Genomic DNA, 26,794 nt, shown 5'->3' with positions numbered 1-26,794 from the left:
AATTAGTGAGACCCCTCTATGCCTGTAGCCCCCCCAAACCAACAACAGCGCCCACACCGCGGGGATCAGACATGGAACATGTATCACTGTTCCCACTAAGGACTGAGTTGTGCAATCTCTGTCATTAAAAATGTGAGTAACATCACCGTGACTCTAATAGGCCTTATGCACCCCAGCTCCATATAGTTAAATATGCAAACAGACTCACAAGGTTCATAAAAGCCCAAAGAAAATGTGGTTTACTGCGAATTATGGCAGCACCAAGATTCATTTACCTGTTTATTTGTTATGGGGGAAATTACCTCAGTGGTCATCTGCACCTCCAGCTGTTCCCCAGAATACTTTCGAATGCCCCGAGACTGAACGGGTTTACTGTGAGCACGATGACAGCTTGTTATCCTGCCATAAACAAATCTCAGGTGCACACTGCATAGGCAAAGAGTAAACATTAATACAAAAGTCAGTCGTAAAACAAGCACAACTCTACAGGGGTGTCATGCCAGCCTGCAATTTGGAAGTCAGCAAATACTGCACACACTTAAACAAGATGTCTAGTAAACTCGATTTCTCTTAAAATATTGTTTTCTGTGCTGCCACGCTCCCTCTAAATGTGATATAGTGGATATTATGTGTGCATAAACCAGAACAAGGAACGGTCTAATTTGGCTCACATTTCAGCGGTGTCGTGGAAGAGTGATATCTCTATATTTAAACTTTGATGGTTAGTTCCATCTTTGTAATAATGTGTCATCTGAAAAAATGTGTACCATCACCCTGTCCCACCTGTACGTGTCACATCCAATCCTTCTCAATCTCCTGCAACACGGGATGTGGGGCGATGTTTCTCTGTGAGTGACAGCAACACAGCGTTGAGACGCTGTAATCCCAGTCCAGTTCTCACCTTAGTCCCTTGAGGATTTCTGGACTCTAAGCCTGGTTCTAAAAGGCACACATCCACCCTTTCACACATATGGACACACAAAAAAAATTACATCCCTCCTCATCTACGCCTTTATCACCAGCCTTGACCCTTCACCTTAACTCCAAAGTGAGACTCGTTATTAGTCTGTCACATCCAATAAAGCCTACCTTATATAAGACAATGAAACCCACCTTTCCTTCTTCCTGTGGAAGAATCAGAGCAGAGGTCGAGACAGCTGTATTAGACACTTTTTGCCATATCATAGCCCCATCAAGGTGCTATTAGCCAGCCAGTAACTACAGAAGGTCTAACTATACTGGGTCGTAAATTCCCCAAATACAGGAAATATCAAATACAGTTTTTTGTTTGTTTGTTTCTAGTCTTGCAACCTATGATAAGAAAGAGAAATTATAGAAATTAAGAGGTGCAAAGACACCCAAATAACCCCATGAAATTCCAAAATGCCCCTAGATACTGTGATAATTGGAAAAATGTTCTAATAATCACTTCTCCAACTTTTGTCTTCATTCACTTGATTTCATTTCAGTGTCCATGTCAAACACACACACTTGCAGTGTTTTTCACATTGTGTTTTTAACTGTGCATGTGTTCTACTATGTAAATATGACACCTGGCAGGAGAGCTGCTAGTAGAGCAAGATCAAATAAACTGATCTTCTTTGGCAGAAATAACCACAACCGGTAACAGATCTGAAGATCTCACAGTGAAAACATAGCACAAACAAATTGTTTGAGAGCAGCTTTAAGCCAGTTGGGGCACCGTTCTGTTGACACAGAGGCCCACGGTCGGTGCAGTTGAAGGACTGCAGCATCTGAATGAGAAATCCGAGGCTACCTTTGCAGGGTTTTAATATTGTGTGACCCGCTGACTTTCTGCAAGCTCATGTCTAACCAGCCGACATTAAGCCAGTGCTTCATAATGCAGCATTAAGTTGATTACATTATCCCCTCAACCAGAACCAGTCCCAAATATTGAGGATCACACATTGACAGGTGGTGATTATTTAATCAGGGCTCATTTCAACATTTTAAATGTGTTTTTGTCTTATGCTTTTTTGGGTTTTTTGACATTTCCCACATTGCTCTAAAGAACATCACAAATACAATTTGTGACTTAGTCAGAAATTTGGCCCAAAGCAGTAACATCACAGTGACATAAATATTAAAAAAGGATGAGCAGATCTCAAATATCTAAAATGCCCATGTCACATAACGGTGTTGCTTTGATGAGGCTTTGAAATATACGACACAGAATACAAGTGTAAAGTCCGTCCACGTATGAACCAATGCGGTCGTCACCCATCACTTTGTAGCTGGTGGCTTGTTGCTAGTGAACGTTCCATGCTGTGATTGCATAGAAAACCCCTCTAATGTGTTTTCCACCCCCATAAAGTGACAGTTGAGCAGCAGCATCCTCAGAGCTCACCTCAAAGTTGAGAAAAGTTAAACTCGGAACAATTCCCATTCATGTCAATAACAGTTATTGTGCTTGTCATCGCTACAAATCACTGATTTCATGGTCATTTCATGGTCTCCTGTCGCTCTATTGCTGATATTCACTTCCTATGCGGATGCCCTTCAAGAATCTGTGAGGCTAAACTAAGCATACACTTATACTCAGCGATGCTTTGAGCTACAACACTAGCAATGAAATGTGCTCAAAAAAGTTTATAATGTTTGTCATGTTCACCGCGTTTGTTAACAGAAATTAACAAGGTTTCCTCACCTCCCCAACTGGTCTCTGCGGATAGTCACCTTGCCTGAGGTATCTTCCTTTTAAAAAAGGAGATTTTTCTCACCGCAGTTGCCAGATGGCTGCTCCTAGGGGATTGTTAGGTTTGTCTTTGTTATAGGGTCTTTACCTTTCAATATAAAGTGCCTTTAAATGACTATTGTGATTATAAAAATAAAAGTTGAATCGAATTCTCCGTCCATCCCCCACCCTTCTTCCACCACCACAAAACAAATAAAAAATTTATTGGATTGAACTTGAAACTCAGTTTGTTACTGCCATGTCTGCTCAGCATTCGTACACACACACACACACACACACACACACACACACACACACACACACACACACACACACACACACACACACACACACCCACAGATTACATTTCGCCTGTCATGCTGGAACCATCTCTGTGAAATGGCACCAAATGGTCCAGGGTATTGACCATAACCGAGCAGAAGAGATAAAGATGAGAAACGGCAGAGCAATCAAACGATGAGTTACAATTCATCAAGGGAGTAGATAAACAATGATTGGAATGAGAGGAATGCAACGGCAGCCTTTATCCCTGTTACTGAAAGAATTGGCAGCAAACTGGGCATCTTTAGCTGCAGCAAAGCACTAAAATGCAATTACAGCATCAATTTTCTATCAAACTATCACAAAGACATTCACAATGCTCTATCCTGACAAGCAGCCCTGAAAATACTGTTGGTTAAATATGCCAAAAAAACTCCACAGAATCCTGAGATGGAGAAACATCCAAACAGATTCAATGTTTCAAATCCAGAATACGGTCGTTCTTGTAATGTAGACGTTCACAGTTGTAGGAAGCCCAGGGAATTCTCCCAGTACATTAACACTTCCTGTCAGAGTTCTTTGTGGAGTGAATGGCAGTCAAATGAAAGGGGACACACTCTCAACATGACCTCTAGGGAATTATTGTGTGTGTGTGTGTGTGTGTAAGTGTTTAAGCCTTGAAATGCTCTGTCTTGTCTACAGGATGGAGGGCACATAGGCAAAACCTTTTTTGATACATATTAATACTCTATGAGTCCAACCATTATAAGACATAATTCAATCAAAATCATAGTGTTATAAAAATCCCAAGGATAAATATTTTGGAATATATAAATCCATAATATCCAGTGAACAGTAGTTCCCTACGTTTATGACTTGTAGAGTCCAGCTGTCAGGGTTGTGTTGACCTCTGCAAAGCCATCAGCCTTTAATTAGCGAAACGTGCCTATTTATTAATTAAACATGTCAGGCAAAAGAGAATTTAATTCCCCTGAAACGCAGCACCATCGCATACTGTACATATTGTTTTTAATTATGCTTTGCTTTAAAATCAACAGAGCCAAGGACTCACGGAAGAATTACTTTATTTTCCACTACCCTGACAGCCCACAGCGCGCGCACACAGCACACACACACACACACACACACACACACACACACACACACACACACACACACACACACACACACACAGTTTAATGTAGAAAAAAAGAAGCTACAATGAAAATGCATAAGAGGACATGGTGTACATACAGGGTTAGCTTTAACTCAAGAAGTTTAACAAACATATGGACATTTTTATACACAGTACCCAATTTTTTAAAGACTTGAAATAAACTGAACAGACTAACATCATTTTAAATATAAGGACTGGTTTTAATACTTGAATGAAAATCCTTTGGGATCAATAAGTGCCTTTAGCCCAGAACCCACTGACATCACCGCATGCTGTGTTTGTCATGTTTAGGCTGTGTGCAGGCAGGAATCGGACCAAACTCACGGGAAACAGGACTCAACTCAAAATACAGCTTTATTGCTGACGGAAAACAAAGGCGATACAAATTAACATGAAACTACACTGGGAAGTTGTAAAGGCACTGACTCATGAGGAAACACACGGAGGGGCACATAGTCATGAGGGAGACCGCGACACAGAGCTGAGGGAGACGCAGACATAAATACACAGAAGGTTAACGAGGAAAGTGGGAGCACACGGGGAACACAGCTGACATGGATAATCATAACGAGACAGGGCAGGAGTGAACACAACATGACGCATACTGACGACAGACTGTCAAAGTAAAACAGGAAGTACAGACAGGAGGAGAGAGAGCACAGACAACGGGCTGGGGAAAACATGGAATAAAACACGAGGGGAAAGGAGGGCTCACAGATACACAGAGGGGCACACAGGGGTAATCAAATAAGGAACATCTTAACAGAACAACCGAGGAACCAAGGCATAAATAAAGAACAAAATACAAAACACACGAATACTAAGAATGCTGGGCCAACCTGGCCCAGGACCATGACACTGTTCCCTCAGTTGAAAAGCTCTGATTGGTCCTTTACTGCAGCTGCCTTCAGTTACTGCTTGTGTGGGTGCTTCTGTATTCAGTTTTCTATTTAATATCTAAAAAGTATGCTCTATTGGTTTGATAGCAACTGACTGACTTTTGAAGAACATCTTATTTCACTGCCTTGAGAAACCCTTGAGTTACTTTTCTGCAGTATTCTTTGGCTGATCTGTTTTACAGCTTTGGGCTGAATCTGAGCAGATTAGCTGAAGCTCAATCTGTTCTGAAGAAGACTAATCTGGCCTTCCATGTCTCAAGTGTAAGCGGTGGTTCGTACCTTGTTGTAAACCCTCTGTGTTTCCATTCATGAAGGCATCTCTTGATTGTACTGTATACCCTGATAATGACTCACCTTCCTCTTTACCTATGATGTTGTTTTTCTGAAGTAACAGTTAAGATGCACTGACATCTGTTTGGACCTCATATTTCAAATTACAGTAAAATGCTTTAAAATACAAATTGAGCACTTTGAATATACTTTATATGCCATTTGTTAAACGAACTATAAAACTGGCTATAATTCTTAAACGGTTAATACATTTTTTGCACTCCAATTGCATATTGACTTTCCATGGTGGTGTACAGAGGCAACAAATTATGGACCTAATTCATAAAATATATTTTCTTACACTTAAACACCACCATTGTTGTAATATAGCAGCATATGCTTCACGGTTTCTAGTTTCAGGCTTGTTATTTAGTGTTTCAATAACGACATGCTACCTAGTACAGAAATATTCAGAGGAACAGCCAGCAACAATTTCTGCTTTTCAACTGATGAAAAGGATTTTTACAGAGTGCAGCTTGATCAGCAAAGAAAGGCAGCAAATATTATGTTGGAAATAGCTCAAAGAGTGCATGTTGTCATGGTCTCCGTGCCTGCCCGGTCGGCCCCACAAGGCTACAATTGCTGTTGCTGTTTTCTCCCTCTCTGCCTGGGCGGAGCTCACTGTGGGCTCCCGCCCTTGGCCCACACACACACCTGACAACACTCACCCATCATCACCGGGAGCACTATTTGAGGCTGGAACACAGATCCTCTCGTCGCTGGATGATTGTACCCCTAACGTTAGTGTTCTCACAGCTCTTGTGCTTCATATCCGTGACTTGTGATTAGTTGGTGACCTGCCTTCTCGTCTGCTTCAGATCCCCCCCCCCCCCCCGGACCTGCGACCTCCCTGCTGCGGGAAAGTGTGTGAGTGTGAGAGAAGAAGACGTGAGCGAGTTACCCTGTGATTTCCCCCCCCCCCCCCGGAGTTTTGGATCCCTTCACTGTACATATATTGCACTGCACTGTAAATAAACCACACCTTGGAGATACCTTACCGCTCTGCGCTTGAATCCCTGTACCAGATCGTGACACATGTAGAGTGGAAAATGCACTTAAAGAGAAACAGGAACTCTAGACCAGTATAGTTTCTCATGAAAAATTGGAAAGTTGGGACAAAGTGTCTTGTAAGAATAAAAATAAATAAATGCGAAACCACTTGTAGGAAAATGGCAAAATCGGTTGAGACACTTTAAAGGATAGAGGAAAAGGGGGACTATTTGAAAAATCAATCTCAGAGGAGTAATGTGATTATTGATGGTGTCCCTGAGGAAAAGGTGGAAATTGGGATGTCACACGTAAAAGTACATGAAATAATAAGAAATAAATTGGGACTGGCAAGAAGGATAAAGGAGGCTTTGATGAAAGCAGTCTCAGACAGATTAGTCATAAAACTACTCTGCAACACAGACGATAAAAAACAAAGACAGAAAATACTCAAAGGGAAGTGCAGGCACATTAATACAGAGCAATTTGACCTCATCATGAAGAAAAGGATGGACACTGAGGTATGGCAAACTGATCAAACCATCAAACAGTTCCTAAACTATGCATGTCTGACTTTATGACAGGAGCTTTTTTAAATAATAGCATTTTGCACATTTTGCACTCCTGAACACAGGCTCGGTAATTGCACACGTCGACATCTCTAAGATAAGGAGCAATGTACATGACTTGATTAATTTGGGGATTGCCAATATCATTTATATTTGGGTTGTATCTGAGAATAATTTATAGTACTGCGAAAAGGTCCTCAGTCACCCTTCATTTCTTTGTATTTTGCTTCTGCTTTTTACTATTAGTAAGCTACAAAACACAGATTGGTTCCCATTTTTATAGTTGAATGTTTGAAAAAAGCCAAAGATAGCACAGTTTGACAGGCATAATATAGCATTTTGGCACCAACGAGAGGATTCCCTAAAAGCTATTACCCAAAACCTTTTCTTATCTCAGCACGTGTGCACTGTGTCCTTAAAAAAATTGAGGAAACTGGAAATTAGAAAGTGGCAGTAGGGCTAAAAAAACAAAAAAGATGTACAGCTGATTAACAGTATCTGAATGTGTACAGAGGAGAGGGGTACAACAGTGAGTGTCTGCAGCCATCTGTACATCACTATGGAGGCTCTGTCATGGTTTGGGACTGCATTTCACTGCATGCATTAAAGATCTTGTCAAAAATTGATATAATTATGAACGCAGAAAAGTACAGTCAGATTTTGATCCACTATGCATTATCACCTGGAAAGCACCTCCATGTTTCAGTATGACTGTCTTCCCAAACACACTGCTAATGTACTAAATCATAGCTGGGTAGAAAAACTCACAATAAAACATTACGATTCATGGATTGGCTTCCCCAGAGCTGCAGGCAAAAACAACCACCATCTAAAGAAGAAGTTTTGAATGTCCTTCAAGAAACCTGGGAAACTACTTCTGAAGATTACTTAAAATTATGACTCTTTACTGAAAGAGTTCGAGCTGTGCTGAAGAATAAAAGTGGTCATAACAAATATTGACTTTTAAGCATGTTAGAATTATGCAAATTATCCTCCTATTGCCCATTTTCCAAGCAAAATGTAAAAGAATGAGGGGTGGCTTAGGACTTTTGGACATTACTGTAGATTAATACTTTCCAGAACTAGGATTTGTTAATTGATGGTTTTTCCTTCTTTGGAATGAGCAATTTCCACAAAAGCCATGTCAAAAAAACGAAAACAAAAGCACTGTTTAACACTGAATGATGTAGAAGCCCTGTGGGTTTAAATGCATTTAGCCCTCCACGAACTAGGAGTGCTGCTTATGTCGCTGTTGGAAATCTCCTGATGCTGATGTTGCTCAGCTATGTGAAATGAATATCACTCTGATGTTAGTGGTGACTACTAACTGCATAGTGAGTAACTGTGTGTATAAACAGCTAGCTGGATAGACAGATATGAAGTGAACACACTCGTATACTTCCTATATTAATGCAGGTAACCCAATTTAAACTAATGTAACTAATGTTAACCATGTAACCTGTAATCCACTAAACATCAGGTGTGGACTCCAGAGACATTAGATGACTGCTGTGACGTTAGCTAACGGAGTCTTTGAAAAAAATAAGACACCAAGTTATGAAGGCATGATAAATGAACACATCCCAACCATTTGTTGACCCAGTTTGCCTGAAATTAAAAATGAAATGTTTCCACAAACAAACCCAAATGGTGTAATAGTGTTTAATGACAGACTTTGAAATGGTGAAATCCCACGTGGCACTGAATGGATGTGCTGTGCTATAAGTGTTGCTCGGGGAAAGCGAGCCGTGGTGGTGCAAATATGCAATTACACGAAGCACGCAGATGAAATCGAAAGGAGACTGCATCATAAATAAAACATCCCGATGCCGAGTCTAAATGAGTAATTTATTCTATTTATGATGAATGAAAACTGTGGAAGTAATTAGAAATATCCTTATCGTCTTTACATGTATATTTAATTATGTGCATGTGTATCTGTAAGCAAATTCTGGAAAGGCTGGGCACAGGCCACGATAACATGGGATAAATATAGTACATTTACATTGTGGTGCGCTCACTGAACATAAGCGTTGCTTATTATGAGTCTTCATAATGGCTCATGCATCACCGCTGGCAGACACGACTAACAGATGTGAGCGCTGTAACGCTCTCTTCTTGGTCTCTCGTGTGATGTTAAATTCTGGTACTTGAAGCATTATATTCTGTGTTTACATTTCTCCACGTTATCGAGTAAAAAGTAAAAACTTCCTCTGAGTGTTTTGACTTTTGCAGCTACAAATGCGACCATGACACAGAGAAAAGAGGTCATTTCCGAGCTTTGTTGACAAACTTCCCCATCAGTTTCCTGTTTTCAGCTCATTGTTAGACACGAGTTTCCCAAGGACCGTGTGCATTCTGAAGGTTCTGACCTCATTTCCAATGGGTCGCTTCACACACACACACACACACACACACACACACACTTTGACACAACAGAAGAGAGAATTTCATGGCTGATTCAACAGCCTCCGCACTGTATTTTATCAAAGAGAAGTTCACAATGTTTAGCACAATGAGAGCGGTGACGTTGCTGCGTGGCAGAAAAATGCAAAAGCTGACGAAACAGTCACATGTAAAATTCCTGTTTTCACATTCGCAAAGCTATTTTGGTCAAAAGACGAATGGAGGACAGAAGAGAACTAAAAACGCGTCACAATTAAAGTGACTGATTGGCCCCTCGTCTGGCGTAAAATGGAGAAAACACTATGTTGCAAAGACCTCATTGGCTGCACCTATTTCCAGTGAGCTTCATTAACTGGAGGACACCAACAGCCAGCGTTCAAAGCATCTGATTGATCATACCATTTAAGTAACTACAGAGAAATGTACCGCTCTAATTATATCTGTGCGGAGGTCTTTGCAGCTACAAAGTCTCGAACAAGCGAATCATGTTTCTTTAATAATATTGTTTTTACAGCTTTCAGATTGGCTTTCACAAACTTACATCATTTAACCAACATAGCTAGGTGCCAAGCGCTAATTAGGTAGCATTAATCAATAATAAACAGACATGCTGGAGCTGTGCAGACCAGAATTATCATGGTAGCAATTCTCCAAGGTTAACCTGACACATTCTTTCCTGCAGTCTTTCATGTAAGACAGTAAACTTGCGAATAATAGGAGTTTTGGAGAGGATGGCACAGGACTGAAGTACTCACATGCTTACAGCCTCAATAAACCAATAATAATAATCATAATAATAAAGTTTGGGAAAGACTGGGTGCAATTTTGATTAAATTTAGGGTGGAGGGTCACATGAATGATGCGCTGCTGCTTTGGGTGGACATGATCGTCCTCCGCTTTTCTTTGGAAAATGGTTTCTTTGAAACTACATGTTTTTTAAGTACAGTAACATCAGTTTAACATCACATTTACTGACTGACAATCTATTGTTTGTTGCTGAATCACCACCTGCTCCAACGGTTCCCAGCGGGGGTAGCATAATAGCTGCTAGATGAATGCAGGTAATTCAGTGGTACTCCCTTGGTAGTGATGCTTAACCTTTCATTACATTCATAACATAAGCTTTCTGTGTGATGAGTTTGACAGGAGAAGCTTTAACACAATCTGTTATTATGTCTTTGCACACACGCAGGTGCAACTTTTTAACTCCAAAAAGTGAGTTTAAACTAAATGGTTAAGAAAATGAACAGCTGGATAAATGAATGGATACAAATGATTCATCTAGCTTTAAATACCATCATATAAAGTGATATACAAATATCTTTATGTGAACTCATACTTACCTTATTTTTACAAGGTAATTTTCAGTGTTAATCATAACCGGCTCTTTATTTACCTCTAACAGAGCCATTTTTTCCCCCCTATCTGAACACCCAGGGAATGGGCAGGATGAGCAGGAGAATGCTTCAGAGCTGCCCTCCTGTTTAATGGGAATATGGATTTTGCCATTAAGGGTTGCCTTTTAGCATTTTACTTAACACACCAACATCTGAGGCAGAGGATTTTTTTGAAACAAAGAAAAAAAAACTGCCAACAGAGCCAACCAGACCAAATGAAATGGCTGACAGAAGTCTATATTTGGTTGCGCATGGCGACTAACCAGTCATTAGTGATGAGGCTTGGATGCATTCATTATGGTTAAGGAAGTGTTGTGACTCAGTAGTCTAACCATCCAATAAACTCCAATAAAAAGCTCAAATGAGAGCTTGCTTTAGCTGTTTCTGCATCTTTCTTGACGCCGGCTACACATAAAACAAATGTTCTCCAAAGCTAGCATCTGGATTTGTTGAACTTGCTTGTTTAACTAGCAGAAAATGGCAAAGCCATCATTTATTTCAGTTCCTGCAACAAGAGAAGTGTTGTAACATGACTGACTGATAAACAGATCGATAAATAAACAAACCAGAAATCAATTTTGACTTGCAGTTAACTGATACATTAATTAACAAATCAACTCTAACTCACTGTGTGTGTATTGTCTAATCTAGACAAGTCTCATTCCTTTTGCGTTGCCTCTGTGACAGACTTTGTTTCATGCAAATACATATCTCTACACTCAAATGATCAACAAAAGCTTGTTTCTGCAGCGTAAGTGGTACTTCCCATTTGCATATGTATCACTACGTAAACAGGTGCATACAACAGCAACTCCAATTCAGCGCTTGTTTTTGCATTTGAATGGGTTAACAAAAAAGGGCTTCAAACATGATCTTACAGACTATGCAAAAGGCATGATTGTGGATCTGAGGAGGGCAGGGTTTGAGGACTGCAAAGATTGTAGAGCTTGGTGCTCTGCTGAAAGCAGCAATCTCAAAGATGTACAATGAAAAGAGCAGAATATGAGACCCTGCAAAACATTTTCTTTGTGGGAAAAAGACTCGTGGCAGATGAATGCAGCAGACATCATGTGGTTCTGGCAGCAAGTATTGTCAGAATCATAACATCAGGTTGGGTTATTGCAACCAAGTACACAATGCATCGCACTGTTGGTATTCAGTGGATGCTGTAAGCTGCAGACAGGATTCAGTGCGGACTTAGAAACATCAGGTGTTTGGTCATTCCACAGGATCAAATATCTCCATCCATGCCCTTCACTCTTCTAGAATTGTCACTGGTTCATATACAGTATGAGTGGTCTAAAGTACACTCAGGTGAAATGTTGGCGATCCAACCACCACAATGCTCGGATATCAACCTCCATGATTAGAGAAGAGAGAAAAGCCATGACTGCTACAAGTTTATCCCCCACAGTGTGTGACATCCTTGAAACATGGGACATTATAAGCTGTGAGTGTGTATGACAGCTCCCCGGTCTGAAGTGAATAACACAGTATTGTCTGCTCTTAGATCCCGATCAATGCTGTCGCCATGTCAGGGATCATTTATCAAAGTGGCATGTGTTAATGCATGTGTTATCCTGCAGATATAACGCACCTTAAACTAAGAGGAAAAGGTTCTGGAAAAACCTGTAAACAAGCTAATGAGGGAAGAATAAACAACAATTCCCTTAAAGACTCCCGTACTGTGTCTCTTGTCCCTTCTGAGATCAAAGATCAGCATTGTTTTTAAAATATCACATTAACATTTTGTCTTGTATACAGAAAAAACTCGAACATATGACTGATAAAAGGAACAGCTTTGAGACGTCTGTGAGATTCGTCAGAGACCTCAGACAAACACTAAAAAATGAGTTGGAAACACTTTTTATTACCATTCATTAACCAGAACAATACGCGTTAAAGTACAGCAGGCTGACCAACTCAAGCTGCAGACGAGACATGCGCAGCCCATTTTTAAGCATGCTTATCCATTAATGTGATGGCTGACTTGTGCCATTTTGAAAATACTACGGAAATGTTATAGGTCTGACCTGGTAAGATTACACTAGGATATGAAGTCGGCACAAGCAGATGCCGTCAGATTGAAAGAAAAACAGTGCAGCATCAGCATCAGCGCCAAAGACGTTTCACTTCTGAACAAAGACTGATATTTTTCCAGACAGCGAAACAGCAACACGTGTGCCTTTTTCTTTAAACAAAGCCTCTGGTTGAATACTAAAATTATGGCTTTTACACAGGAGTCACTTGTCAGATTTGTACACAGAAATACACCAACTGCACTCCATGTTTCCTCTTTTTAGCTAATACTTCTCCCCAGACGTTTCCATTTTTTCGCCGCTGCTGTTGTTGTTTCCCTGTCAAACTCATTATGAGTAGAATGAATTAGAGGGTATCTAGATAAGACACAACAGTGCACACACTCAAACGGCTAATTGCAATAACCTGGCACAAATGAGTAATTTAGCTGCCTAAAAGCAAGCCCTGAGATCTAGAAGGAGCACTTTAGATGAACGAATTAGGCTGAAGGCCATTACACGCCAAGATATTTGGACAGAAAAAGAAGCTTCATCTTTCATTGGGCTGGATTTGAATATTAAACAGTCGCGCCTACCGTCTCGTGGCAAAATCTGCGATCACCGCGGAAGCAGGTTAACATAATCTTGTGCCTGCTGAACTCTTTGTTCCAAACTTTCATTGTTTATTAGAAATTATCTGTAATTAATCATAAACAACATGCCAGTTAAGTCAGTAATTGCAGAAAAATTGTGACCACGCAACTCTTAATGGGCAACATTAGGTCATACTTAAACTGAAGGCTGATTAGATTTCATGTCGCAGTTCCAGATGAGCAATGCAAACAAATAGGACTTTGTTTTTTAGCGATACATTAAGTGATTGCTTCTTAATGAAACGGTGACAGATGTGAAGAGACATATTGCTTTTGTATTAGCTGGCATTTTACAGCGCTGTATTGTGCAGAGTAATGCTGCCTGTTCCTATTTGCAATAACGAGGAGGGATGCCTTTTTTTATTTTTAACTCTCCCACTTAATATAAAGATGCCTTTTGCAGTTGTGACCGATAGAAACGCCGAGGAGAGACGCTCATCTCGTAAAAGCATCGCCTCCCCGGCTGCTGTTCGCCAGTCGCTGTTATCCATCAGTGAGAAAACTGGGAACTATTTACAGACATCTTTTAAGCCCGCAGGGGTGAGTGGGAGATACAATTTGAGTGGAGCATTTCTCAAATAATATTCAGAATGCATTTGGGTGCCTTATTTCAGCAAGTGTAAACAATAATGCAATTCCCTATGGTTTTTGTAATTACAGGTATATAAAAAAAGAAACATTATATTACATTAAAGTGTTCCTAAAGTTTTCCGTTTCTTATTAGAATAAGAAACAGCAAGCTAACTGGATAATGGCAAAGTTTCTGCAATAAACTGAACAGAGAAGTCTTTCAGGACAAGTCTGACACACACCTAAATGTACACATGATTCATTACTTTCATGTAAGCACTATTTTGGTGCTGACTTTCTCACACCACTGCAGTACGTCTTTCCAAAAAGGCCAGTCTGCCACCTGAGAACAACATTAGTGGCACCTTTATCCCTGCCCATTTATTTCACTGGGAGGAAACAGGGCGTATGACTCATGGAAGGACGTTACATCACGAAAAGGTGCTCCATGAAACAGACCGCAGGCTAGACGAGGATTAGTTTCCACTAGGATGTAAGTACAACCCAAACCCAGGCAGTGTACTATAACACAATGCTTTAGTGATGTTATGCATGAGCAGAAAGACGGTTTTTTTTCTTCTTTTTTCTGCTGGATCTGACACAAGAGAAAAAAAACGAGTGTTTCAGTCACCTAAAGTTCAGAAGTGAAGGCAAGAGGACCAGGAAGCCTCTCAGCTCTGCTATTCATCTTGCCATGCTTATGCGGTGTAATGGGCTGCTTGCAGGTTGCTCTCTGCTCTACCCCATTTCCCCAATGGGAGCGCTTCCTCCCTGCAGCAGAGACAGGCTGAGCTAATTCTGGAGACATCCAGGTCTTGAGGCCTGAGCCTTGCTTAGCTTCCAAGTAGGAGGGGCCAGCGTACTACAATATGCAGCTGCTTATGAGACGAATCCCTGCGAGAAAAAAAAAAGAGCATCCGTGCAACCCTAGGGGTTGTGCGCCAGGAGCAGGGTGCAATTGTTTTTCTCATTTCCTCAGTGTTGTAAAGCTGATCCACTATCAGGTGCAGACTGGTATGCCACGAGCATGGCAACGAGCTGGTTTTCTCTGGCTCTTTTGACATTTCTTCCCATGTAATAGCAGGCGAAAAGCTATTAAGCTGGTAATCAATTTGTGCATTCGGAGGTGAAAAAGCATTCTGAGGGCGCAGAAAATCTTTAACATGATTGAAAGTTTCTTATTTGAGGAGCTTACCTAGGCTGACATGCTGTATTTCCTTTGGGACAAAGAAACCGCTGCTTTTAATTTTCAAATAGCTTATCTGCAAAATGGTTAACGACAAAGAAAGATTTTTGTTAAACTAAAACACACACTGTGGCCAGCAAAGAGAAGACCAGCTACATGAATTCTACTCCCACAGAGGTCGATTATTTTCTTCATAGTGTTACATCCTCACTGCGTACGACTCTGTGGCCTTCTAAAGAAACAAGACAAATCAGCTGTGCTTGACTCAATAGTATAAATGAGCATCTTAAAGAAGATAACACGTAGGCTGAAGAGGAAATGGCATTGCACTCATTTAGAAGAGCTTCCTTTGGCCTGGAAAAAATGTTCATTACTCTATAAAAATGAAGTCCTGTATAAAGCTGTGTATCAAAGGTGGCTGGAATTAAACCATTACTTTAAACGGTCTTACTTGATCCAGCTGTATTAAGTAATCATTGAATAATTTCTAACCTTCCTTTTATCTCAAGAATTCTTGAAAGAGTAGCAGTAAAGCAGCTAACTGATCATCTGAGGAGGCATCGTTTATTTGAAGATTTCAGAGCTCATCGCAGTACAAAAACAGTGTAAAGAAAGGTTACAAATGATCTGCTTAAGGCCTCAAACGGTGGACTCATCCTTCTTCTTGTGTTGCTAGACCTCAGTGCAGCATTAAATACTGTCGACCGCAGTATTTTATTACAGAGGTTAGAGGATGCTGTTGTTCATATTGTTCATGTAAATGGGGAGTCTTCTTCACACACTAAAGTTAGTTATGGCGTTCCACAGGGTTCTGTGCTGGGACATTATACATTATACATTATACAAGCTTCCCTTAGGAATTATTATTAGAAAACACTGCATACATTTCCATTACTATGCAGATGACACCCAGCTTTATTTATTTATTAAGCAAGATGAGTTAATTAAAACTGCAGGCATGTGTTGTAAAGACCTGGATTACCTATAATTTACCTCTAAATCCAGTCAAAACTGAGGTTACAGTCCTAGAAATGTATTTAAATGGCACTACCTAGGTCTCCAGTAAAACTGTGAGGAATCTTTGACTCATTCTTGATTAGGATATGTCCTTCAGCATGCACATGATATGTAGGACTCCTTTCATTCATTTACCCAATAGCTCTAAAATTAGGAACATCCTGTCTCAGAGTGATGCTGAAAATGAAAAAGGAGGTCATGCATTTATTGGGGTGTTTTTCCTGACATTGTAGGGTCTTTACTTTACAATATAAACCATACTGAGGCAACTATTGTTGTGAATTTCTGTTATATAAATAAAACTGAGTTGAATTAAAAGCTCTGAGCAAATCCAAAAGAATAAAACCCACAGAGAGTACACTCGAAATTTGTGAAAATGACATTTCTGTAAAGCAGTTAGTAGGTGCTGATGGTGTGTCGATAGGGCCCGGCAGATTATCATCAGAGTGAAATCAGCTCCCAGCTCTGACTCATCTCTGCCCCCTGGACAGTGTGGAGACAGGCAGCTGTGGGGTGAGAGGGAGGTCATCATCACCCACATATCAAACTAAATTACATCACCCTGAAAAGCTCCACTGAAAACTGAAAGCCTGCCTTTGTGAACTTTGCAAGTTCCAGCGATAATGATATATAGTGTACAGATCCTGTGGTTAGTATAAAGAACACACACGAGATATGCTAAATTTCCTCCTTTTTTTTTTTTTTAAACAGCTGGTGTTTCTTTAAAGCAGATTAAATTTTACTAAACACTACAATTTGGTGTGGAGCCTGGGTGGCAGAGAGGAAAACCACTTGGCCACCATCACAGCAACCCAGCTAAGCAGGATTTGGAAAGACTCTGACAAACTGTAAATTTAAAAAAAAAAAAAGGGGGGGGGGGGAGGAAAAAGCTGCTAAACAGAACATCAACTATCAAATAAGCATATGAGCAAGCCTGGATATATCTTCTATCACTCATATTACAGATCTAATTTACGTGTCGTGACAAAGCTGCAGACGGAGGATGTGAGCTGGTTCTAACAGGATGTGCTCGATGTTTATGCGTTCAATTTTGAGCGAGTTGTCAGCCTGAAAGAGGAGAATGAGATTTGGGATGCAAGTAGCATCCATCAGATTCATAACAATGTCATAGCTCAAGCAAATTTTGTTGCATACTTACTAAATAGTAGCTCATGGGAAAGAAGATGGGCTGACTTGAGAAAGAAGCATCTTTTTGTAAAATGAGTAGCAATGAAGCAACAGTGTTGTGGATACCACGTAAGAGGGAGCAACACAGTCGCGTAAGTAAGTACAAGTTCCAGCTCATCTGCGTAAAGAATGACACAGCTGCCAAGGACGTGCTGCTGAAATTAAAACAGCCGACATGTGTGTGTGTGTTTGTGTGTGTGGTCACTTTCCCTCCATCACGGTGCATATGTGCTGTACTGCTTAGCCGCAGCGGCCTTCTAAAGGAAAAAGTCAGAATTTAACTGCTCCCGCTTATTTCACAGATTTTCCAGACAAATAATTTCAGGTTTGTGCCCACTAGCGCCAACCCTCTGTCCGTCCCGGCCTCCCTGGCCTATAATTATATGCCATTCATTTGATTTGTTCATTAGGTCAACCCTCGGCTGGGTAGAAGCGAAACGGAACCCTCTTATTAGTGGTTCATAGCGCTACTCTCTCCATGGTAAGTGGAAAATAAGAGTGGGAGAGAGGAAGCTGGCTGGAAGATTTCTCTTTTTCCCTTTTTTGTAACCTGATTGCACCTCCTGATGATGAGAGGCAGCGGGGAAATTGCGCATACTGTGATACAATTGAAGATTACCAACGCCTATTCCAAAAAAAAAAACAAAAAAAAAAAAAACAACACAACAGTGGCATGAAGTCATAAAACCTCTAACACGCTCATTCGAACTTTTTCTAACATTTTTGGACATTTTTCCTGACTTTTCAGTAGATATGAAATTCCTCCTTCATTCTTACCCCGTATTCAATTATAAATGTCGGAGCTCTTTCTGCAACCTCTGAAAATTCGCACTAATTAAATCAAACAGTTACAATCATGAAGTGTGCCTCGTCACTGCAGCGGGATCTTCTAACAGATATGCTGCTTTAGATGAGATCATCTGCCCCATGTTTCTCTATAACTCAATAATCTGACAACATGGTGCACAGTATAATGAGTCTCTGCTGTCTATTGGTATTCTCAGGACTAACTAGAGGCATTCATATCGTATAATTATTTATTCATAACTTTGGGAAGGTATGCAGGTTGATGTCCTCTGTTTCTTCAAATCAAACCAGCTCACGCTAACCATAAATATGCATCAAAGGATATTATTAATATTAATTCACACACAGCGTGGCATCCGAGTGAAGATCAGAATTTAGCATTTATTTTTACATTTCATTCTTCTACTTACATTTTGCAGGCAGTTTGTGGGGTGATCCAGTACAGTATATGAGCAAACTCACCTGTGCAATACACTTATATTAATTATCTTAAAATAACGGCATATCCTAATTGCATTTTTAGGTTTTTGATATTTTAAAGTATTGATCAAAGGTCTTGAGTGAACCCTCATTTCTTTATATTTTGATTCCAAGGAGCCCGACTTTTCTATGATTTTATTCTTCGGGCTTTCTAAAGATCTTTCATCTTTTCTCGGGACGTTGGCTTCTTTACATATTGACTCATTTTCGGTTCAGTCCCTGTAGCCGACCCTTATCAGAGGCATGTTTTTGTCGTTGTTTATGAATCATTTAAGCATTAAAAATGCATCTAACTCAGGGGGTGAAAAGTGTTGTGTTTACACATAACAACAACAACAACAGCAACTTAGCAAAGGATCAATTTTAATTTGAATCTTTGGGCATTTTGTTACTAGCAGCATGTTGCAAAAAAACATCGTTTGTTCATATTTTTATTTGTTGAATCTTTGAAAAAAGCCAAAGATAACACAGTTTGACAGGAATAAATACTATTTTGCACCAAGATGGTTCTCAAAGAGCCCAAAACTTACATTCAGTGTCCTTCAAGAAGCCTGGAGATGACTACAAGACAAATAACACAAAAGTTTGCCTAAGAGACTTCAGGCTGTGTTGAAGAATAAAGGTGGTCATAGCAAATACAGATTTTCAAGGTCTTTATAATTGCACCAAGTCTGTTTTTCTCTTATATACTGCATTTCCATGCTTGTTTGTCCATGTTTTAATAACTAAGAATCCATACAGATACACGCAGCCAAAGATGCCAGTTTTGTTTATGATGTTCTTGTTGTTTATTTCCCTGTTTGCACCAGAGAAGCTCCATCATAGAAAATAATTGAACAGCTTTAACGACTTTCAGCTCTTCTTCACACAGTCTTTGAACATTTAACAAGTCCAAAATTGATGTGGCACAACAGATAAACACCGGCCACTGGCATGAGCGAATCTCATCTTATCAGTCAAAACAAGGCGGGTTCCGATGCCTGGCCAATAAATCGGCAACTGATCCTGAGCTGATGGTGTATCATTAACTTTTTTTAAGGCATGTATCCATGAACCTAAATGCTTTAACCAAATAAGCATTTACAGCTAAGGAAAAAGTCACCGAAAATATTATATTCCATCCTACAGAGGGCAGTGCCAAATCTCATGCAGAGCCATTCGACAGCAGAGAAATGTCACTCAAAGCCACAATCACCAACATTATGATAGTGCTGACAAACCAGTCATTTCCACTGAAACCAGAAGGCCATCCAAAAACTCCTTGTTGACATAATTCAGTGTGGATAACACGCAAACTGACTGATTGAGTCATCCAGCCAGTGAGACCCCAAAAAGGCTACTGAGCAGAACGGCATTCAAATGTAGACAAACTGAGTTTCTTTAATGAATCCACGCATACCATATTGTAATCTTCCTGCACTATGACAAAAACCTTCTCTGCTCTTCAAACATAGACTCACACATTATTTCAAAAGACTTTTGCCAGCTTACAGAAGCTTTAGTCCATTAATCAGCATGAAAATAACAGCACCAGTAACCAAGATGCAATTAAATCCACATTACAGGTGGTGTGAATGAAAGCACAAAGAAAAGCACGAGAGCTGTGACAACTCTCCCCGTGATATCAAAAGCTAGTTTCTTTATTCTGTACACACACCGAGATTAGATGAGAGCTGCTTTAACGGACAGTCATACCAACAGGGAAGCATTACACCCCAGTGGTTTTCATCCACATGAAAAGTAGAGCACCGCTGAGAGTGGCAAAAGATGAGGTCTTCAAATCATACGCACACACACAATGCCTTTCTTCCTGTGACAGCAAACTCCCGTGTCATCACCCAACGCCGCAGGAAACAGAAGCTTTATGCTCCATCAGGGTGTCAGCATCCACTCCTTACGCATTTACTGGATATGGTGCTGCTGTAATTAAAGTCCCCTTTCAGCACTCCACACACCATGACCTTTTCCATTGCAAACACTCATTGTCTCAGTTAAACCCAAGGCCTCTCTATTGGGACATAAATGGACATTTTAAGCTGCTGAAGAAGAAAAATGGATTGAAATAAATGTGTTTAAAAAAAAAAAAAGAAGAAGTGTGGCAGCCTTGTGTGAAAAATGAGGCTTGATGGTTTTTCACCACCATTATGAGTGGGTGTAATCTGCAACTTTGGCAATAAAGATTTGAAGAGACGGAATACCCATGACAAGTGCCATCATAACCTGTAATCAGAAGATATGCAAATGATAGAGATGTTTCCCCTGATACTTCGGTGCCAGTTGTCTTCTGGGTCCCCAGGAACTCTCCTGTCAGCGCTCAAGTAGGAGAATAGGAGTGATGACAGAAAGGCCTGTTTGTTTAACATGTCACTGGAACAGCAGTGCTGAGAGGGGGAGAGCAGATGGAGGAGAAGAGCAGCAACGGATTTCCATCTAGAAAAGAGCATTGTCCTCTCAGTCGCGAAAAGACACTTGAGGCGCAGAAAAGGATGACAAAACGCTCACTGCGAGCAGATGCCGAAAGGTTTGCCATCTTACGGTGATGCCACACACTCGGCGTGTCGATCAAAAAGTTTGCAAGACTATCATTCCCTTTGTTCTTCCATATCAATAATGCACAGCAAAAGACACGCCATTGTACGCCGCAGTTTCCCTCCATCACTGGCTGCAGATTAAAAATGTGCGCAGACACAACGCGTGAGCCCCGTGTCTACGAAATGGCACCCTATTTTGTTCTCATTTAAGCTTTTTATATTCAGTAAGAGGGAGAGGTACAAAGAGCCTAAAGCTGTCTTGGGTCATTAAACCCCACATTTTCTTTCTTCTTTCAGAATGTGTTACAGCAAGGAAAGCTGACAGATTAGACAGGGAGCTCCTTCACAGGCTGGCTGTGGGCTTCAGGAGGGTGGGCTGCAGCGCGGGGCTCGGGGCAGCAAAACCACGCCTGTCACCGTTTGATGGGCCAGTGCAGAAGTGCAGTCATAGGGAGGTATGATTGATGATATTATGTACTCACACAGGATCTGAATGCCAGCACACTCCTGTGATTTAATCCCTGTTCTTTCATCAAACATCGAGCCACAGCAGATAGACTGCACTCCACCAAGCCCTTCTTTCCCAGAGGCCAACACCATGAGTGTCAAGGCAGATATTACGAATCTTTTCTTTGAATCATGAGTTGTAATTTGTACAACTATTCATTCATAATCAGCAGAGTGGATTAAAAAACGTGAGTAAAAGAGGCTAAATTCTTTTTTAATGTATCAAAACATCAACCTATACATTTTTCATGCAGGAAAGTTTGCTTTCACAAATGCTCTACCTTAATCTTTTATTAAACACACTAATTCAGAGGACAGAAAAAAAGCATCAAGGAAATTAAAGTGGCTGCTGTTTTGTTCTGCACATAAAAAAAAAACCCTTGAAAATCTATTCCGGTTTGACGAGACTGCCCCCTAGTGGTGAGTCGAGAGATTTAATTTCTGCAAAGCAATATTGTGTAATTTTTAATACATTGACATAAATCCCTTTGTTTCCTGTTGCAAACTAAGACACAGGGGTCAAATTATACATCAACATCACGATGAACAAAAGCCCGGGCACGAGAGTGAAAACTGTCAAATGGCAGTAAATCCAGGCTGAGCAGAGCTACACAGATTAAGCGAACCATCCCCCAAGTCAGACCACAAAGAGTTCATTGTATTTGGATAGCGTGTAAAAAGGAGGCGAACGATTTTGGCAGTGATTTTCAATTATAGTTTGGTCTCAAAGGCCTCAGAGGTTCTGTGAAATTTCTCCCACTGTACGAGATGCAAGAGAGAAAAGTGACACCATAAAGTCAAGACTACTGTTACAGAAATTTATAATATCAAGTGAAATATATCGGACTAGCCGGAGCACACGATCACAACAACAGAAGTATAAAAAGCTACAGTAAACAATAGGTGTGTTTAAGGCTGTACTCAAAGTCCACAGACAATGGGACAGGACGCACACGTTACCGACATAATAAGAAGTGACAGTGTCAGCTCTCACTGCAATGACACACTTTCACAGAGGAGGAAACCTACCTGAGCAAACGAAGACGCACAACCTCAGATCAAAGAAGAGGTGGCCGCTGATGCATCATTGGTAGCGACAAATTATCATCAATACCACTCTACCACATTATCATCAATCTCTCGCTGGAGAGACAAAAGTTTCTCTGCGTGCTAAATCACGAAATCGATGCATTTCTATCACTGAGAGGAATTGGTCTGCTAGTGATCTCTGTGGCTGAGTAATGTGAAATCTATCGCAGGTTAGTCCACGTGGCTTGGACAAGATCAAAGACAAGACCCCAGAAAAGTTTGTATTGATCAGAAGCCACAAGGTTGAAACTGAAGGAGTGGAAACGTGATGGGGATTTGATACACTTTAAACTAAAGATAAATGATCTCATTTATGTGAGCAAAGACAGCAATGCAATGAAAATATAACTATGTGGCTACTTCATTACCAGCTGCGCTGAAAAAGCTGCCTCTGCTGCCAGCAGTTTTTATAAAAAGATGTTTTTTAAGAAGCACATTTGGCACGTGACACATTTCAATCTGTGCCGCTTAGATAACCCAGTTTAGATTTAACCTTTGACATTCGTGGCGATGACACTCTATTTGTGCGCTAGTCAATGATTTCTATTAAAAAACATCAAATGGGAGATGTAGCGTGAACAGTTGTTTAGTTCACTTCTTATGTTGTTTTATTTTGCAATAAATAAAATTAAAAAGCCCCTCGTTCTGAGAATCCACAGCTTTTTAGGCTGTTGAGGTGCACTTACCTTTGGCCACTTGGGATTAAGCTCACAAGCTTTCTCAGCATCTTCCAGAGCTGCTTGGTGTTGGCCCAATTTGAGAAAAGCCGCTGAACGGTTACTGTACAGGATGCAGTTCTGTGAGTCGACCTGCAGTGCATCACTGTACAAATGAACGGCTGCCTGAAAGTCACCTCGCTGACACGCCTCATTGCTCTGCTGCACTTTCTCCATGAACTCAGCTTTGCTCAGACCGTACCTGGCCCCGTCGTTTCCAACGCACCGGATAGGTCTGCCCGCTGTCCGAGAACCGAAGATTGAAAACTGGAGAAAAGGACAGGGAGCAGCCGGAGAGCTTTGATCAGTCTGACTGAAAAAAAACCCACAACACTTAACCAAGAGGAATTCCATTAAGCAGAGACCTCGGTGAGTGTTTTTCCAAGGCCGATATTTTAAGCTGTCATAGTCGGAAAAACACAAGTGAAGCAAATTTCATTAATGATGGCTCAGTTCCATTAAGTGTCCTGCAAGGCCACGACAGTGAGCCAACACGCACACTAAAAGGACCTTGGAAGTGGCTCATTTAAATGGAACACAGTCATTTTTATTGTGATCAATTACACCTGTGCTTTTGCTTCTGCAACATGCCAAAAATGTCTGCTGCCCACTGCTACCACTGCAGCACTGAGAACATGCACCTGAAGCACAAGGGACCGTTAATGAATGAAATGAATATGAAGCAGGGTGTTTTTGAAAGAGTGCATGACCCAGAGTCTATGCCAAACTCCTGTGTGCCAAAATAAAATGCATGTGCTTTGGTATTTGAGCTCAATAAGCCCTTTTCACGGCAGATATTTTGACGTGTCACATCAGGACACGGGTGCAATTTAGAACATTACTGCCAGCTGAATTGCAAGTGAGGCTCGGAGCCTCATTTTTGTGCATGCTAGCTTAGCGATATGGCCTCTGGAGAAACTGCTGTCTGTGATTCTTCCTGCTGTGTCATGTGTTGCGAGGTTGTGATCCTCGTAGTATGTAAATAGTGCAGCTTCAACTCTTGCAGATGTGTTGCTGCAATATGACTCAAGTCAAAAGTTGACACAGCATGAGGGCCAAAGTAAAACACTTTATAAGGCATCTGTTGTTTTTACAGTTTAAATAAAGGTTGTATAAAACAATCAGAGCTGTGCAAAACCATTGCAGACAACATTTTCTGTCTTTAGCTGCAAACTTTAATTATTTCTGCACATGTGTTAACTTTAAATGAAAGCACAGTTTGTCATGATGTCACTCATTACCAAGTAACCTTTTATCTTCAACTTCCCAGAGTCCACAGCTGTTCTTCTTTCACACTTTTTTATTACAGCGTTACACATAGCGGTTTAAAGAACAACATCACTGTGACGTTCAGCCTAATAAAGACGTCTTCACTGCACTGCAAAATTTCCTACCACAGCAAATATAATATATGTGTTAGTGCAAGGCTTTCTCCCTGTCCCTCTTTATTTTCCACTCTTGCACTAAAACAGCAGGAAGACCAACTGTACTGACTCAGATCTTACTAACTGCAACAAACCGGTAAGCATCTGATTGATTACAGTAAGTAGGAGAGCGTCGTGTCCGTTTAACAGGGACGGCTGGCTGAGTATTACTGAATCATGAAATTCATCTCGGGCTGCCTGGCTTTTGGGCTTGCTTCCATTATACCTCTTTCTCACCACACCTCCTCGGACTGAATTCTGGGATAGGGCTGGCTTGGTAATTACTTCCAGAGGCCCAGGGAGTAGAAGCAGCAGAAAAAAAAGAGTGCTTCTATGACAACCGTTAAATAACCTTTTGTATCACATGACAACAGAGAAAAGATCATGGTTTTATATGTGTGTGTGGGGGGGGGGGGGGGGGGGGGGGGCATCTCGTTTTTCTATTGCACCTCTAAGAGCAAATTCAGCACCTGAGGTTTGATAAATCCGTGTACGGTAAACCTCTGGAGGTTTTTAAAGATTTTTTCTTCTTCTTTGTCTTTCTTTTTGTGTGTGTGTATATAAATACATATAAACCATAGCTCACCTTTCAGAAACACACAAACAGGCTGAGTTTGTGACATCTGCAACACAACCAACACTATCGCCAAGCCTGACATTCAAAGGTTTGCTCCCAAAGGAGAGGCAGGAGAGGCATCTATTATGGATTAGTGCTTCCAAGGCCCAAGAGAATGCAGGTTTTGACAGAAAAGTCCGCTCTCTGCTGTCTAATCTGCTACAACATACAGAGGGGGGGCTGCCCACTGCATGTGGGCAGCACTGGGCAGGAAGGGTGGAGAGTGAGAGATAATGAAAGCCTACATCAATACAGAGGACACCCTAACAACGTAATCATAAGGAGACAGAGATAGGGAAAGCAACTTATCTCTCCTACTGTAATGTAGTCCAGACTGCAGGATGGTCACAGTTCTCCTGGAGGAACTGTGTGGATTTGCTCTCGTTAATACACAGAAACTCTCTGCCACTGTAAAGTCTTCTGTTCGTGCAAAAACTAAATAAATGTGCTCCAAGTTAATGTTGGAATCGAGCGATATTCAAATCAGATTTACGCTGGTTATTATGTGCACTGGGACAGCCCACACATCCAGTGTGCAGAACAGTGCTGTATGCATGACTGGAAAATCGATAGAGGTCTTTTACGAGGTTTTCACAGAATGGTCATTTGGTATTTCCTGTCCAGGACGCGGAGTAAAAAAGTAATCCGGGGGCAATAAAATACCAACAAGTTGGAAAATGACAGCTGGCATGACAGCCTACGAAAGAGTCGTTTTAGGTTTTTTTTTTAATACATATAATTTACCTTTTCTTTCAGAGTCGCTTGCTTCTCCATCCCGTTTGCCTGCGACGGGTTATCGCTCTCATCCCATCACACTCTTTGTTGACTTTGTGACTGTTTACGCAACGAGAACTCTTCCAAGCGTCGCCAAAAAAGTCCACGTTGCAGCGAAAGAGTTGACAAAGTGCGAGGAAAGGCTGAAAAACGGAGCTGTGTGGCTGTTCAGGAGAAACTTTTTTTCTCAAGGAAAGTGCGCCATGTTGTCAAATCTTTTCCTTTTTTCTTTTTTTTTCTTGTCTTTTTTCCCCCTGTTGCCATAGCGGATTTTCTGAGCGCTGCTGCGCACAGAGAGGCAGGGAGATCTGCAGGAGACGGGGGAAGAAAAATCCAGATAATAATGTGTTACTTGGGACATTTTTAGGGGGGCATTTACATAGTAGAACTAAAATCAAATGTGTCGGGGTTTTTTTTTTTTTCTTTTTTTTTGGTGAGGCCGGTAAAGTTCTGCTGTAGACCGGGGAGGGTAAATA

General features: G+C 40.9%; 1 protein-coding gene across 2 annotated transcripts in view; it reads right to left on the bottom strand.

Annotated features, from left to right (window-relative positions):
• The window catches only part of LOC146656858 (tetratricopeptide repeat protein 28-like), a 191,325-nt gene extending 164,733 nt beyond the window's left edge, over window positions 1-26,592 (bottom strand). For both annotated transcript variants that reach the window (XM_085424633.1, XM_085424635.1), the window contains exons 1-2: window positions 26,289-26,592; window positions 23,475-23,771 (exon numbers count right to left, since the gene is read on the bottom strand). In XM_085424633.1, the coding sequence (XP_085280759.1) occupies window positions 23,475-23,771; window positions 26,289-26,318 (327 nt within the window). In that variant the 5' untranslated portion in view covers window positions 26,319-26,592. The remainder of the gene's footprint in view (window positions 1-23,474; window positions 23,772-26,288) is intronic.
• Window positions 26,593-26,794: the final 202 nt, after the last annotated feature.

The sequence above is a fragment of the Rhamphochromis longiceps genome, linkage group LG12 (genome assembly GCF_057381845.1).
Source record: "Rhamphochromis longiceps isolate RC_006_pf linkage group LG12, R_longiceps_female_GT1.1, whole genome shotgun sequence".
NCBI classification, from domain to species: Eukaryota; Metazoa; Chordata; class Actinopteri; order Cichliformes; family Cichlidae; genus Rhamphochromis; species Rhamphochromis longiceps.
The sequence above is the reverse complement of the archived record's forward strand: the minus strand, read 5'-3'. Positions and strand labels throughout refer to the sequence as shown.